At 37.4% G+C, this 17688-nt stretch overlaps 1 protein-coding gene across 1 annotated transcript; it reads right to left on the bottom strand.

The window, feature by feature from the left end:
• Positions 1-207: 207 nt before the first annotated feature.
• APIP (APAF1 interacting protein) lies at positions 208-17645 on the bottom strand. The gene is made up of 8 exons (XM_026099974.2): positions 17392-17645; positions 11760-11860; positions 9152-9200; positions 7714-7831; positions 6358-6493; positions 3565-3732; positions 2857-2979; positions 208-1610 (listed from the first exon to the last, which is right to left on the bottom strand). The coding sequence occupies exons 1-7, from the start codon at positions 17464-17466 to the stop codon at positions 2880-2882; spliced, it is 747 nt and encodes a 248-aa protein (XP_025955759.1). The 5' UTR covers positions 17467-17645; the 3' UTR covers positions 208-1610; positions 2857-2879.
• Positions 17646-17688: the final 43 nt, after the last annotated feature.

Below are 17688 nucleotides of genomic sequence, written 5' to 3'. Positions count from 1 at the left end.
TGGTAAAAAATGCTAAACATACTCAATGCTATACTTGCATACCTAAAATGTGTAAGGAAATCCAGAAAAGATCAAAACCTGGTTACCCCTTTAACCTAAGAATGTAAGATGACAGCAGGCACTTAGCTTACACCATGATGCTTTACTGCAGATGACTTTTGTCAGTCTAGCGACAGACTGTTACACAGGGACACAAAGAGCCACCAAGCCAAAACAGCGTGTTTATTGTGTAAGTTCAGCACAACACAATTACCAGCATACCAACAGAATATCTTGTGCTATTTTCAGTAGTCTGGCATACATAACTAAAGCAAGTCAATGCTATTAAATGGGAGTCAAATATACGAAGTTTCTTTCCGACTTCTTGAGGATGCCTTTCCACGAGCAGCTGAGCAAGTTAAACAGTCATTGCCATCAAAACGGGGAGGGTCTCCCTCTTCTTCCTTCGTCCCCCATTCTAGCCATCTCCATTTCTGTCCCAGCTCTGGTACTCGCTGGACTGATCTCTGAGCTGATTCAACTTATCAGTGACTGATTAGGAAACAATATAATTTTCTTCTTTTTCCCCAACAGTAGTTTTCCCTTAGGTTAATGAATTAATTCACCTCATGGAAGCTCAAACAAGCGCCAGAGAAGATGCAAAGGAGGTGGTGGGAATGCATAGCCCCCAGCAGAAAACAGGAGGGAAAACAAGACCTCTCCCTCTGGCAGCGTAAGTTGGCTGATTGGCTCTCATTCACTCTCATGTCATCCTAGGGACTAGAGCCTCAACAGTCAGTCAGAAAGCTGGCCAACCGAGGCTTTGATTGCTTCAGCTGGGGGCCATTCCATGAGGTCTTGAAAGAAGATACACAGGTAAAATATATAAATATCTGAGACTATTTTAATGAGCTTCCTATTGGAATCATAATGTTAGATTAAATCTACTCTAGGCTCGGTAATCATAGGACATAAAAAGCTGTTTTAAAATCGTAACAGTCTTAAAATTTTATTGAAAGGGTAAGGATTTACAGAGGTAAAAAATAGACAAGATCAAAAGTATTCTCCTCAGTAATAATTTCCAAATGCAAGTTATAAAATTATGTCTCCTACTCCTTATAACGACAATTAAAAGAGGATTAAAAATACATATGCTTAATTTCACAGAAATCTTATTAACATAGTATAAATGAACCAAGAGTTCAACAAATGCTTTAAACTCTACATCTAACTTAATTGGGGGGGGTCCCACTTTTTTTCTTAAGTTTAAAGGCTGCTTTTTCTTTCAGAAATCAAGATCCAGAGCAAGTTAAATGATCTAGCAGAGGATCAGGATCAAGAAATGTGAATTTTTAAAACATGCAAACAAAATGTCACATTAATTCTCCATAGCTTTCTTCAAAGACAGTTTTTACATCTCAATTTTCATTTCTCCCACTGTAGTCTTCGACAGTATTCATAAATAGCAATGACTGTTCAGGATTTTCTTCATTTCAGCTCTCCTTTTTCTCTTTGATTGTCAAAACTGATGGGTAGCATCTGCCACTCAACTGAGTATAACAGCACTCTCTTCTGGTTTCAGTGGTGTGACACAGAACCTGGAACTCTCATAATGATGTAAGAAGAAACCTCTGTGGGAGGAAAAAAATATGAGAAGATATTCTGAAACAAGGTATTTAGGCATAAGAAAAACGTAAAGGGATATTAATGCTATCATGCTAGTCCAACCTTTTCAATTGTAGGGGCTGAAGAGCAATCTTGGAACCTGTCTCATGGGCTGCGTGGTAGCTCTGTGCAGGTGTGGTAGGCAGTGTGTTTTCATCCCTGAATGCAGTGGCAGCCCTCCAAATATCTGGTCATGCAGAGACTCATTTGATAGCAAGCCTCCTGTCCCACTGCTTCTTCCTCTAGTGTGGGCATAATGGCAAAGGCCCCGAGCGCCTGGCTGTTCTGTGCTTATGCAGCCATTTTTCATCTCTTCTGATGCAAACGTGGTGGGTGGATAGAATTATCTGATGGGCCAACTTTGTGCAGTGAGTTAGCCCATCCTGTTTAATTAGACCATGAGTTTGGTCTAGCAACTCCTTTATCATGCCAGCACTGCCATCTTCAAACTCTCTTAGATTTTCAGGAAGAGGTGCCCCAAACTCAGAAGCATCACGCTACCACTGTTTTGCCATACTGAGTTGTACAAAGCTTACGTGAGATTTGTTTCAGAGGTCCTTCTCCACCAGTTATATGAAGTACTGCCTGATCACATTATGTATTTGCTTTTAAAAATACTGGTTTTGGGAAGTTTATAAAATGATCGTTGTTGCATTAGAAAACAAATTCATGGTAGCATCACTGTACAATGTAAACACATGACACTAATCAATGAAACTTAATAAAATTGCAACCAGTCATTTCTGCTTAAGGAGAAAAGCTACCAAATATATAAGAAAAAATCCTCAGCACCACTGAGACAGACTGAAACTGATGCCTGACCCTTCAAGCTAAAGAACGGAAGTCGGTGTTCAGATACTAGCTTCCCAGGCTGGAGTCTTTCTTTCACTGGCTTTTTTCTTGTAACACTAGAGATACTTTAGTTTTAAGATGTAAAGGAATTGTATTCTGCGCAGTACATAGTTGCTAAAATATGCACAGGACATACTTAACTTTAAATACATATCCTTTTGTTGCACTGCAGGGTAAGGGAGCATTACTTCAAGGCACAGGTACAACTGCAGTGTTAATAGAGCGGGGGGTGGGGAGAGATGTGCAGTATTGAAGTGTCTGATCTGTTCCCTGCCTGGGAATGCAGACTGAATAGATGTTGTCATCTGCAGTCTCTTCCTCCATATAGACCCTTTTAGATCTCTACAGATAAATTCACACCTGAATATAAATGTTGTTGCCATTTACAGGATCCCATTTTCTCCTGATGGATGTTTTGAAGGATCTAGCCCATGCTGCTTCATCTGCACTGCGATGTCGAATAGGTAATCATAACACTCACACCTTAAAATTAAAAGGAAAATGTAAAGTTAGGTTCAGGCCTTACCATGTTCTACAAAAATGAAAAACTTTTCTTCCTTGAGCTGTGTATCACCAATGTTATGGTCTGACTGGACAGCTCTATTATTATTCAGTTCCACTGCTATGGTATGAGAAAGTCAGCAAGGACACGATGGTGCCCAGCATTTTTGCTGCATGCTCCTGACTTTCTCCATTTCCATCAGCAAATGAACTAGAAGCAAAAGGGACTAGGGAAGACTATACAAACAGTTGGAAGGTATCATATAAAAGCAGAGATTGTCTGCAGGTTTCATGTAGGGAGGGACCATATGAAAGAAAAATCCATATTGTCCATATGAAAGAAAAATGTTGTGAACCCTATCAGCCAGCATTGCTATGAGAGAGGAAAATCAAAAGGTGAAATTATGGATGAACCCATTACCAAAATCTCCCTATGCATTCAGTGAGGCTAGAACTTATGAATGTTCTGAATTATCAACAATAGGTGAGGGGGACACACAACTTTAAGCTCATTAAAATTTTGAAGATATAATTGCAAAGGATATAGTCTTCCTAAATTGTACTCACATCGTTTTGGCTTTTTCCCATGTTTCTCCCCATACATAAACTCCATGACGTCTGACCAATACAGCACAAGAGTCTGGGTATTGTTCCATTGCACGTGCCATTCTTTCCTTGAGATCTTTCTCTTCCGGTGTATTCTCAATAATGGGAACCACTAGCATATCATCATATCTAAACAGAAAAATAGGTGTGATGATGTGTTTGGAAGTATCATCTATCATAGATTTAAGATTTTCCCTGTGAAGGATATTCTCCTTTTATTGCTTACAGTAGTTAACAGATTCTCAGCACTAGTGATTTTAAGCTCTTCTCTTGTGAGTCACTCTGTGACATACAGACTCTCAGAAATATCTTCTACTCCCAAACTTATGCTATGTCTGCAATACCTGAACCATATTTGAGGCATAAAAAGAAAGTAAGACTTCAATGTATTAGGTGTAGCTGTTTGTTCACATATCACCACTTTGTAGTCCCTTTGCAGTTTTTTCAGACTTTCTTCATCCTGTATTGGCATCATCTACAAGCTTGATCTCAGACTAAATTATTTAAAAGAATCACATCATGAAGAAGGAAATGAAACTGTTTGCTGGAGAGCAGAAAAAAATTAAATTTAGGTAGTCCAAAAAGCCCCTGGAAATAAGATTGTCCTGCTAAGGCATATAAATGGAACGAAGAGTCAACACTTGAAAAATAAATTCTCTCCTGTGATAGTGATTGGTGGGCTATATGTGATCTTAAGAGAGCTTGAGAACCGCTGTTCCAAAGACAAGATGATGCACGTTACTCAGTGGAACTTGCCTAACAGTTTCTTGTGAAGGAGGATTGGGATATTTGGCATTGTTTGAACCTTAATTAACACTGGCAGAAACTTGTTTAAATAACTTTAATAAGTCCCCACTTCAGGTTCAGATTTATCATCAAGATCACATAGATATTTCATTGGTAGATGCTAGCAGAACTTACTTTTAAAAAACACAGATAGGAAACAATGCTAAAAATAATACAGCCTATACTTCGTATTATATATTCACAAAATTAAAAAAGTCTGATCCCTTACACTTTTAAATATTGATGCTTTCCCAAGGAAGTCTATAAAAATAGTGAATGGAGAAAATGAAATGTTTGTAGGTTTACTTAGACTCTCATATGTTCTGGCCATTAAAATTAGATTTGAAGTGTTTGCTACATGTGAGGCCAGAACAGCTAAGGGATTGACTTCCTAGGATTTGCTTTCTGTTTGGAAGAACCCCACATTACTCTACATCTTGCCTTAGACAGCATGTATAAACACCATAAACTGATTCCTAATCATAACCATAGACTTCTTAACAAAAACTAATATCCATAAAGGCCACAGAAGAGTGAAGAGGTTAAACTAAACAGGAATCAAGTATTTTATTGAAACAAAGGGAGACCATGTTCCATCAAACTTTCTTATAAAATATCTTGGGATGGTTTGAGGGTGACTTTCAAAGCTTTTTCCTATGGGCCTGATTCTTCTTCTGAAGTTGAAGGTAAATCTATTCTGGCTTCATTGGAATCATATTTAGGCCAAGGAATACTTCTGCTTATCCTATCTGTAACATTTTCCTGGATAGCTTCCAGAAAAGATTTATGTGATCAGAAGCAATGTATTCTTAATCCCTTTTTTGAAAGATCCTATTCCCTTCTATTCCTTTTGAATTCAATCAGAGTTTCATGAGAGACAAAACAGTGGATTCAGAAACTAGGATAGACAAATATGTACACAGTGGCAACCAACTTTATTAGGAGCTTTGATTCCTTTAGTTTTTCTGTTGAATTAAAAGGGTGACAGAGGAGAATGTGTAGATACAGAACCCAATAAATGAAATGTCCCATGACTAACACTCAGGAATGTTTGGGAATTCAGAATGCAAATCCAAAAAGGGAAATTGGTCCTGATTTTTAAAACCAGTGTTGTTTACACAATTCAGCATATGCTAGGATGTTTTGCCACATTAAAACCACAAATGTTAATGCTGGGAAGAAGGTAAAGCCAGCAAGTCAACCAAAACTCTGAATATGCCCCAGCATAAAATCTCAAGCCAAATGCTTTGCTCCCTTGCCAAAGGGCAATTGTTAGTTACAAATATTAACATCAAAAAGTGGAAAGAATTTAGCATTTCAATTTTTCACCTAATTGTCACATATTATACAAATGTTGTTTGCTGGTCTCAGTTCAACACTCTGTGGGTGCAGTCCTCAAAGCAAGCCATCACACATAATTTGGAATAACTCAGCACTTACCTCAGAGCTCATCCTTGAAAAGTAGTAACATTATCTTTAATGAGCTGTTTATTCTGAATTTTCTTTCAAAGTCTGTCAAGCAAAATCTGAAATCCTCTGCTCTCTTAACTTGCTCTAAACTAGCATAGGCAATGATTTGTGAAGTCCACCCAAATGCAGTTTGTTCTTCACCAATCCAACCTAATGTTGGTTGGCTACAGTTTCAGTTTAACCTTGTATAGATGCGTTGATGCCTCTGTTCTTGAGATTTTTGTCAGGACATAGCTCTTTACTTTGGTTGTTTCTGTAGTTCAACAGACTGCAGTAACTTTGACATGCCAAGATTTTATCTCAGTTCTCTTCCATAGGAATGAGAATTTCTAAGGGGAAGTCAATGACTGATTTATTACAGAGGTCATGTTACTTCTTATTTCTAATACTTTATATTACACACACTAATGCACATAACTCAGATTACTTGTCATCTATTATCCTGATTGATACAAGTGATCAAATAGCATGCCCCTGTTCTTAAATATATTGAAATACCGGTAATATCCTCCTGAAGTACACTTCTGGATTCCTTTTATCATCTCCTGATGGGTAATACTGAACTCACTCCCTGGGTAAAGAAGGGTAGCCATAACCGCAACCTTGGAATGAGTATGGATCACTGCACCTGCTCCTAAGATGAGAAAAAAACCAAAAAGAATTATTTTGTAATTAATTTTAAAATGTGCCTATTAAGAATATTTTATTCACATATTCATTTCCTATGGCTAGCTGTCTTAGCAAATGTCATCTACTGTTTCGGGGGAGAAAATACATAGCAATCTAAATAAAGGTAGGAAATAATCACTCATCTATAAAGGATAATTATGAATCATTTTAGGACACCAATATCAACTTTTAGTACCAATTCCAGGAGAAACACTAACTATTTTTACGTTTCTTTACATACTGTAGTGACTGAAACACTCTAATTTTATCAGTGTCCTGAAGTTCTAAAGAACCACCCAATTTACTTGTGAGAAGGTAGTTCAAAGGCTTTTAGCATCTTGTTATGCAGGTACTCTTCCTGAATTATTGACTGAGTCTCTGAAATGTTATTTATTGTTATTTTTACCATGTGCCATGATGGAAAGAGGCATACACCATAATTTATTAATAAAGCTGCAATATTGCCAAAAATACAAAGTGAGTTTTCCTTATATGTATATAAGTTTCTTGTACAGAAAGATCAGAAGAGCCTCCCTAAACCCTCTCCTGAAAGGACATATGTAAATCTTCTACAACTGCAAAAACTTGCTATTACTGTCCATTTGTAGGGACTCGAATCCAGTCCAAGCTCGGGAGAGAAAGGTGCAGAACATCATGGGCAACACTAGAACCCACAGGCTGCTACCTAAATGTAACAACTGCAACAAATGAGCTTTCTGTAACATCTCTGATACCAGAAAAGGAAACAGACCTCCAAACTGGAAATTGGTAAATCGGTACAAGCAAAAGGCAAGTTGCATGCTATTTATACCTATTAGTCATTTAGAACCTTTGACCATAGAAACAGAATGTAAAACAATCTAATAATAAGCAAAACTACTGGTATAAAAATGCTGTAAACCCCTCCTCCCCCGCCAAACTACAAATACACTGCACTATAAATTGGTGCCATAACTATGATCAGAGATACAACTACATATGAAGGTTAAAGCATGAATAAACCTCACAGAATGTAACCATGGACTATTTCCCATCCTAAGCATTCTTGTACAAATGAGTTTAGTTCATAGTTTCATGTCTTTAACAAAATTTCCATGGATAAAGAATCCTGATACTGAATTTTGATTTTCTGAACGTATACATTGTGTTTTAGTCTTCTTTGAATTAAAAATATTAATAACATACCTCTCATAGTGTAAGCATTCATAAAAAGAGGTGTGCACTGGCTTTTCTTTAGTTTCTTGTGTGGTGGAGGTCCACTGATGTCCTGTTCTTTTATGTCACAAACAAACATATCTTCTGGCTGTAAGAGAGAAGAAATTAGTTTAATCTGTGATGACCCAGATAGTTTTGTTTTCCTCCTAGGGAGTTATATATATACACATCATATATTTAATACAGAATGCAATTTTAACTCTGTAAAATTGATATAATGCACCACATTTATTCCAGCTTCTAATCACTAATTACTATCACTGTATAATGTGAACAAATATTAAGTACCCTTTTAATTCAGACTGCTGTCAAGCAAATGTTTGCAAATGTAAAACTTAATAGGAAGGGAGAGAGTCCATAGCTAAGTAACATGCAATCCATCTAAGAGGAGAAGTAGTAACTTCTTCAAAGAAAGAAATACAGATATACTCTTTATTTCTTTCTTAAGGAACCAACAAAGAATATATATTAAACTTGTAGAACTGTATTTTTTTCTTAACCTTGCTTTTAGAAGCTTTTCACAAATATTACCTTTGCATAAATCAGCTATTTGTAATAGTACAGAATACAGAGAATTTTTCAGGGTAAAAATAAAACTTTCTTCTTTAAAATTACTTACAAAATCAGCAAGAAATACAGTTGCAAGAGATCTTGCTCACTGTACTCAATCCACTGCTGCTGCCAGCAAAGAAAAGAATATCACATCTTGCCATATTACGCCTTTGCCTAACTTGCTAACATTCCTATCGAGTGTTATATAAAACCTCAAATTTCTATCAGCAAAGGTCATTTTTCATTGTATTAACTCAGAGCTATAAAACAACAAATTCTTTCTACATATATTTCTATTTTGAGGTAGTTCCTGCTGTCATAAAATAGTTATCTTTTACTGTTCTTCCTTCTACTTACACCTTGGTTTTTTGCTCTTATGGGAAAAGAACCGAGATAGAGAAGGTCACTCTGTCATGGGGAGAGCCTATCAATGTATTGAGAAGATCAAGACAAAGAAAGATTTGTCATAGCTCAAATGAAAATAAATAGAAAAGAGGTGTTGATGCTTAATCTAATATGTGCTGCAGTAAGTTGAAACTGAAGCCAGCCAGCAAGAAAGCCATTTAAACTTGACAAAGAATAAAGCTTTCTAGAGTGACTTTCAAATCTCATAGTTTTCTGTGTTAATTTAAAGCAAAGAGATCACCAAGACTAATCTATACATGTCACTGAAACAAACAGTGGCTTGCTATGCTAGTGGAGTACTGAAACAGTGGCTAAATCCACAATTGTTTCAAGAAGGCAGTCAGTAGCATAAAAAATTTCAAACTTCACGTAAGGAAAAATGAAACTCTAAATAAAGGTAATTTCATCCGCTTCAAGATGAGCTCTGAGGTAAAAATACAGTTCAACATACCTGTATTCTTTCCTTCTGGACTCCTGAAGGAGCGATGTAGATTTCATTCCTAAGAAAAGTTACAGGTAGGAAAAACTATATATAAAAAAAAGGGCTATTTAACTGCATAGGTATTAGAATGGTAGATTCACTGAAAAGGAAATAGCAAATACAATCCATGATAATTTAATAATTTTCTTGCTCCTTCCATATATTCACATGTAGATGGTTTCCAAAATACAACCAGATCATACAAGGGTACATCAAATCTCTGTAACTTCTATGGGTTCAAAATAGTGCTTTCAACTTGCCAGGAGATCTGAAACATGCACAGGAAGCACAGCCTTACCTTTCCTATAAAGAAAAACACACAACTTTCCCATGCAGTAATTGCAGACTCCTACCTCCAGAATTCAGAATAAAAATGGAGCAAAAAAGAAACTGCAAGCAGATACTGATCTGTCCCAAAAAAGTGACAAAACTATTATTTAAAAAAATCTGCACAAAATATCTATAAGCAATATCAACTGTCTATGGCATTCTACAATGCCAATACTTGTGTTTTGGTTAAAAGTGTAACATGTATCATTTTTAAATGCATGCATACATTTATTTGTATGGATAAAAAATTTAACACTAATTCAATGCAATTAAGTGATTGAAATTTAAGGAGTAGTGCATCACTTCTTGCAAGGTTCACATGAACAGAGAATATAAAAAAAAGATTTAGATTAAAATGATTTTAAAATGGGATGGGAAATATTTTTGATTTAATGTAACAGCAAAAAAAAATATCAGATTGTTTTCCCTCATATCTGTAATCACTACTCAGTTGCAAAGGCAATGAATTAAATTCAGAAGCACATAGACATCTAGTGAATAATCAGTCAAGCTACAGATGCATTTCCTAAGGAGAATGAGATGTTTGTATTTCTGGACAAGAGGGCACCTTCCAAGAAATATAACTGTTAAGGTGATGTACTTATCATATAGGTAAAACAGTCGTGAAGTACATCAAAATGTGGCTTTAATATGTTTGTAATTTTTAACACTCATGAATTAACACTACTTCCATTTCATTAATTTAGTTTTCCTACCTTTGCATGAGCAAGACGATTTAGAGAGCAGTGTATTGAGAAATCAAGTGGTAATTTGGTTACTAATAAAAGATGTATTTTTTCTAAAATTTTTTTTTTTTTTTAGAAATTGTGCAGGGAAAATCTGAGGATGAAATAGTTTTTGAAATACAGAACACCTGACAAAGAATCCTGTATCCAAACTGGCGTATTTATTCTGAGTAGTTCATGTGAACTGTCCAATGAGCAATGCTGATTAGAATAGCTGGTAAGCTGAGTTGCTAGAACTTCAAGCAAATTTCAATTGTTCTTTAGTTAGCTCCTATATAAAAACTCTAAGCTAGTCCACTCTTCCTGTTATGGCTATTCATTTTGAAATATACCTAACGCTACTGTAGGTATAAAAATGAGTACAGTCACATAGATTGCTAATCTACACCACATAAGATATATCCGTACCAACTCAGGTATGTATTTCAGTGTACCCTGAGCAACCAAGCGATAGAGCTGCTGAGGAAGACTGTGCCAACATCTTAGTGTATCCTCTATTGACATTTGCTTTGCCATAACCGACATCTAAGCTATTGATCAAAAATTAGCACTAGACAGATATTTCCATAGGCAAAGAACTTTAAAAACAGGAATTAACCCTCTTAACATTTCCCTGATTATTATTGCTGTTGCTTTGTTTGCAAAATTAGGCAGAGAAGTGAAAGGACCTGCCAAAGCTCTCAGAATAGCACAAAGATTAGCACTTAGAGCCTGTATTTCATAACAGATACTTGAACGGCAATGTCTGTTTGTGTCTGCATGCAAGTTTATGTCAGAAATATGAGACATCAGGCAACATCAAGTTACAGTGTTTCAACACCGTTTGCCTGCAGACAGAATTGCATATGCTGCACAAAATACCTATGGCACAAGGAGTACTTACTTCTCAGTGGCCACTAAGAGGAGCTCTGTATCCATCAAAAGCTTGGAAATTGTGAATAGGGAGCATGAACAATTGAGAGCAATGCCGTGCTTCTTAGTAGTGGATGCACACCAAAAAGGGTTTTGCTGTTACCTGTCCTACTTCAACTATATGCCATGAATATCTCTCCAGAAATTATCTCGGTAGAACACTAATTCCCTTATTAAAAGAAACAGCATCTCCGCAACATGTCTAGGGTGCGATTCATCTCATCTAACCACAGGCATTTGAAAGCTGGGTGCCTGGTATAAGCTAATCATCTGAATGCCATATTCAATGGAATGAACAGGGGAGAATGAATTGCTCTCTTGAGGACAATTCATCTACCTCAAAAGACAGAAAAAAGATGGAAAAATCATTCTCTGAAGCTGCCTCTTTCTCCACTGAAGGAACCCCAGCTCAGACTAGCCACCCTCCCTTCCCTATGGTTAACCTGGGATACTGTTTCTCTCTTCCTCCGCTTTCTAATTCACTCTTGATTTTCAAACATTCTTCATGGAATTGAAATGCCTTCACCAACTATTAAACAGCCATGTTCTTTATGTAACCATCACATTGAATCTCTTCCATTTTTACTTACCCATGTTTCAAGCTGATTCCTCCACCAGTTCCTGTTACCCAGCCTAAACTATAAAACAGTCTACAAAGTTCTGGGATAAGATTTCTTGGGTGCAACTTTTCCTAAAAAAAAAAAAAAAAAAAAAAAAAAAGTAAAAATAAAATTAAAACCACCATAAACATCACAAAGCTTAGAATTTCAATTCTGGAATTGAGTTTAAGGGGTAGCACCTTCATACTGCAAGATGATAATCTAATTCATGCTTATGAATTTGAATTACAAAATGACTGTGTGTTTGTACAATGCCCTTTATATTTTGTAGGGGCCACTTGCACCTTGAAACAAAACAAACCAACCCCATAAATGTGTGGTTCATCATCCTTCACAGGCAAGGTCTCAACTCAAACTTATTTGAGTGCAGTGGCCCACAGGTCATCAAAGATATCAGATCATAAACTACAGTGATGAAAAAAGAAAAATAAATGCATCTAAATTCATCCACCTTGAAAAGCTCAACCAATATTTTTTCTTATTAAATCAGTTTTCTGAAGGCTTATTTTGCTAGATTTGAAATTTTATAGTGAAAAAGCTGAGTTGTAATAAGAACTTATGCAAAATTATTACAAATCTCAGTGGGACATATCTTATCTGTTATACATTATTTTTATTTAGCAGTCAAAAATACCATAGAAATTATCGGCAAATTATTTGATGATCTTCACATTCTCACATTTTTTACAATGACAGGCCACCTGATACACAGTTTGGCCAGAAGGCAAATTGCAGTATTTTAGTATTTCTTTCAGAGGAAAAAAGTAGTATTTATTTTTTCTGCATTCCACTGTTTATTTTATGTATATATACATACACATATAAATAGTGTGTGTATGTCTGTGTCTCTGTGTGTATGTGTCTGTGTGTGTATATATATTTTTTTAGTCTGTGTGTGTATATATTTTTTTCACCTAAAGGTAGTTGTAGTGTCAGAGATTCATTCATGGTTGATCTAAAGGAGAACAGCTTTACAATTCAAACCAAAACTGTTTACTGGAAATCCTAAACACTGCTCTGCTCTGCACTGAACATGTAAAAATAAAAGTATGTAACAGATACCAGCCTCTGATAAGGTATTACATTGGAAAATAAAAGATTGTGACTGTTGGAACCACTTACATGAGGCTTATAATTGACACATGCAAAGAAAACTCCAAGGTAATAGTTTAATTCATAATGTATTCTTGAATTTACACATTCGTATGTTGTCTTGAATATTTCTTTTAGTTTACTTTAGACAATAAAAACCAAGCCAAAGTCCTTGCTCTTTATCAGTGTAAAAATAAAAATGAGATGTGTTTTTACAAAGATCCTGATACAACTGCACCCATCAAATAATGAATCGAACAGTAAAAAACAGAATAGTATTTTTATTTATATACATTTATTTATCTGGCATGAGGAAAGATTTCTACCTATAATACCATGGTAATACAGTTGTTTTTATATTTCATGCATGGGTGTGTGACAGAAACCAGCAACTATGCAGAATGTAGTGCCCCCTTATATTGTTTTCTTGAAAAAAATTGCTCAATTTCTGCTTAAAAAAGCTAGTTTGGAAAAAAGCCTTATGACATTAAATACAGTCTCCTGCTATTGTAGGCAACTCTCAAATAATTTTTTCCATACACGTATTAAGCCTGATCAGTACTTCCACCTTCAGCTTACAGTGACACTTCCATATTCTTCAGTGACGCTTGTTTCTAAAGCTATTATCCCTGAAGACCTGGCATTCACTTCACATGTTATTTTTACTACTCTGATTTTGTTTCTGTTCTTCAGGGTCTCTTTTAATAATACAAAATAATCATCTGTTGATTCATTTCAAATGTTAGAAACAAGACTCTAACCAGCACTCCTAGAAATCTATGCAAGAAGTTAGATTTTTAAAGCACCATAAATGTGTACCAATTCACATTATTTAAAACAAATGAAACACTATACGCAACAGTACATGAAAAAAAAAACAGGCCAAATAGACAGACTTTGCAATTTAGAGTGAAAAAATTCTGAAGGTAGGAACACCCCTCCCCCCCAGGTTTACATGGCTGAAAATGAAATAACTCCTTTTCAGTTCTTCTTCACTGAAAATAGTAATATACATCAAGTATATATTTTGACTAGCTACATGTTCCTCAAATATTAATGCCTCTGAAGTGTACTGTGATTCTGAGAAAACTAGTACCTGTATCTTATGTTTACAAATAAAAAACAAGTGCGTAGTGTGTGTAAATTACAGGTCCTCATTTTGTTGTTCAAATTTATTTGTACAGAATTAAAGGTTGTATATGATTTTTATCAATTAGCCTGCTACAAAAACTATGAGTCCCACAATATCTTGTTTTGTCTTTCATTCAAAATAACATCACTGCATATTTCTAACCTATGTACTACATTGATATTTTTCATTTCAGAGAAAATTATCCCCCTTCTATTTTTGATGGAATAAACTCACGTTAAACAGGTCTTCATAGCTATTATTTATTGAATGTATATAGATATAAAAAAAGCTAGATTATGACATTCTTCCAGTTGTTTCAGATTTTACCTTGCTGGTGAATCTGGACAATAACTCATGGGAGAACATGACTGCTTTTCATCACTTTAAAATCATTAAAAAGTTTTTTTTTTTTTTTTTTTTTAACAGTCCAAATTCAGAAGCTGCTTTCATCGAAAGCATACAAAAAGCATGTACCATTAAGGAATTCCAACTATTTTTTGAAGAATTTCAGGATTATAAATCAACCCTCAGTATTTAACAGGACTCTTCCAGGATCAGCAGATACTACTCATAACCACAACCTATTTATTTAATGTGTTTTAAAATAACTGATAATATAGATGACAGAACTTTCCATAACTAAAAAGGCTATTTACTGTAATAAGCTTAGGAGTGAACATGTATAAAAGCAGTTGGCAAGTCAACAGGATTATTCTTTGCCAAATCTCAATTAGCGCTCATTTTTTAACTGATTTTTGAGTTAAAATACGGATGTCATTGGTTTTCTCTTTCTTTGTATCTCCAACTCAGGATCTGGCCCACCAGTTTTCTGATACAGATAATATGAACAATTTAGCTTCTTTTTATGATCTTAATCTAATTTTTCCACATTAGGTATGAAGGAAAACTTTACAAATTTCCATGAGCTAAAAAAAAAAAAGACTGACTTTTCAATCCAAATTATTCTTTTGAAAAACAAGTTTGGTGATAAATTTCAAAAGAGTAACTGACTGAAAGCATTCACTTAAAATTTATATTTTTGGTTGTCAAATCTTTTGACAAAATTTTTTTTTAAAGAAAGACTGTCATTATTCAAAGAAAATCATTTTTTCCCTTTTTTATTTAAGTGAATATACCTAATGCTATAAAACCTAAAATAATAGTAATGATACAATGTAAAACTAATATAATAGATATCAAGGTGGACCCAGGCTACTCGCAGAATAAGCCAATTTGCAAGACTTTTAGAGATAGTTTTCAACAAGATATGAAACTGAACTACAATGCAGTTTTACTATTTTAAAATATTATGGTAAATAAACATTTACCGCACATAAACATAAACATGTATCTCCCCTTCACAAAATGCTTAGAAATAATGCATTTTCCTGAGAAATAAGCATAAAGTGCATAGATGAAATCATGGAGTTGCTATTTCACACTAGCCTGTAGTAAATGATTATGAGTTTTCTTTGGAGTAGCTACATACTGGTAAGTTTGATGTAGTAAAACAGAATGGGTCTATACTGTAAGTGAGAAAAGTACCATTAATAAACTGGTAGATTACAATCTGCACATGGCACAGAAATGGATGAAATAACAAAAGTAGGAAAAAAATGATCCTTTAAAAAAGTCTATTTCCTGCAATGCCTTCAACACCATATAAAGATTTTATAATTCAGAAAAGATTTTTTATAGGTAAGAAAAAAAGAAATATTTGTCAGGACAAATATCCTGTCAGACAGGAGAGCAGTGTTGTCAGGACTCCTACACGATTTAAAAGCCTCAGCCTGTCAACTTTCACAGCAAGTATAGACTTCCAACTGAAAATTACCATTTATTGTGTGCCTTTTTTCATTTGAAGTTTTATTTATTACAGCAATTAGAAGCTTTACTAGTTTTTAAAAATAACAAGCGATTAGCAGCCATGCTCCTCAGCTTAGTCATTTGCATCCATGAAATGACATTTCCAAGAGAAACACGTTTAGCAGCAGGAACCCACATTAAGGGGGCAGTCCGTAAGCACCCACAGAATAAGAAAAACAAAGGCAAAAAACAGTTAGCAAATAAAACTAGCAAGAAGGTAACTAGTGAGTATCGATCGTCTTTCTGAAACACAAAGAAAAAAACGTTGCTGTCATCATTCTCTACCTCTCCCCTTCTCCAGGATAGTTCAGTGACTCTAAAGTTGAAGATCACTGAGCAATTCTTGACGGTCTAAAGTAAGAGTTCAAGACTTAAACGGGAGCTGGGACTTTGCGGTCCCCGAAGGACCGTTTCTCGGCCTTTGGAGGCACGGCACCCAGAGGCGTGCATGTACTCCAGCCTCTCTGCGTGGGTGGACCACCGGCCTCCTGCTGCGGCTGCAGGAGGGCTCCGGCTGCGCGGATGCTTCCCGTCGTGCCGGACTCGCAGGACCCAAAGCGAGGAGGCAGCGCCGGCCAGCTGGGAGCAGCAGACAAGGGTGCCAAATGGAGGTGGCGGTGCTGGGGCAGGACAGGGAAGGCGAAGTCACGGAGAGAACAGTCTGAGGCAAGTCTGAGAAGGTTTGGAAACTCCTGCTTTAACCTGTTCATAAGAACCTCCTGTGACAGGCAGTCACGCACGCCTTAGGCGATCTGTTTAACTGTCCTAAGTCAGGATATTTTCCTATTGCCTAACCTAAATCTTGCTTGCTGAAACTTAACCTTGTTTTCTCTTACCCAGACAATTAGGGACATAAAGAAAAGGTTCTTCCCTTTCGTCTCTGTGACGATATTTTACGTAGTGGGATGTATTCCTCAGTTTTTGATTTTTTTTTCCTGACCAAACAGATCCTTTCACTCTTTCCTGACAAGCCATATTTCCTAGTTGTTGATAATCCCCGTTGCTGCCCGCAGTGCTCTGTGCACTCGATCCACGCTTTTCCTGATGTTCAGGCTGGTCACCCCACCAGTTCCCCACGCAAACGGAACAGGTACTTCCAGCACGCTCTAGGTAACACTCCTGTTTGTAAACTCTAACATTACGTTTGCTTTATCTGAAGCAGCCCAGCAGGGCTGACTCATGCTCAGTTTGTGATCTCTTATAGGAAGGAGCTACCACATAACGCGCGCCCCAGAGTCACACAGCCGCACTGCCGGCCAGCAGCACACCAGGAGATCTAGGAAAGGCCGATTTCGCAGCCGCTTCCGTACACTCTGCCGTTTCATAACTACGCGGGTGAACGGCCGATGGCCAAGGTTACAGAAACGCCCCCGACCACGGCGATCGCAGGCCGCTGTCCCGCAGCGCCCCTTTTAGCGACGCGCCCTCCGCCCCAGCGGGATCCGGCAGCCCCGGGCAGCGCAGCGGCCCCCCCCCCCCCAGCAACGGCCCGGGCTCGCGCGCCGCCGTTACCTGCGCGGCGTCGCAGCCGTCGGCGCGCTCTAGGCAGCCGGCGCAGCCGCTGGCGGCAGCCATGGCGGCGGCCATGGCGGGTCCTCGCTCGGGGGCTTGATCGTGAGGGCCGTGAGGCGGCGCGGGCGGCTGCCAGGAGCGGCCCTGCCCCCGGCCGCGGGGCGCCGGCCCGCGCAGGACATCGCGAGGGGCCTTTAGCCCGGTGGCGGCTGACGGGGCGGGGTGGCGAGGGGCCCGGCGCTGGGGCTCAGGTCGGGAGCGCTCTCGGGGCGGGCGGAGGGGGCGCTAGGAGCGCCC

This window comes from Dromaius novaehollandiae, chromosome 5, assembly GCF_036370855.1.
Source record: "Dromaius novaehollandiae isolate bDroNov1 chromosome 5, bDroNov1.hap1, whole genome shotgun sequence".
Lineage (NCBI taxonomy): Eukaryota > Metazoa > Chordata > Aves > Casuariiformes > Dromaiidae > Dromaius > Dromaius novaehollandiae.
This window is presented reverse-complemented; position numbering and strand designations above follow the sequence as displayed.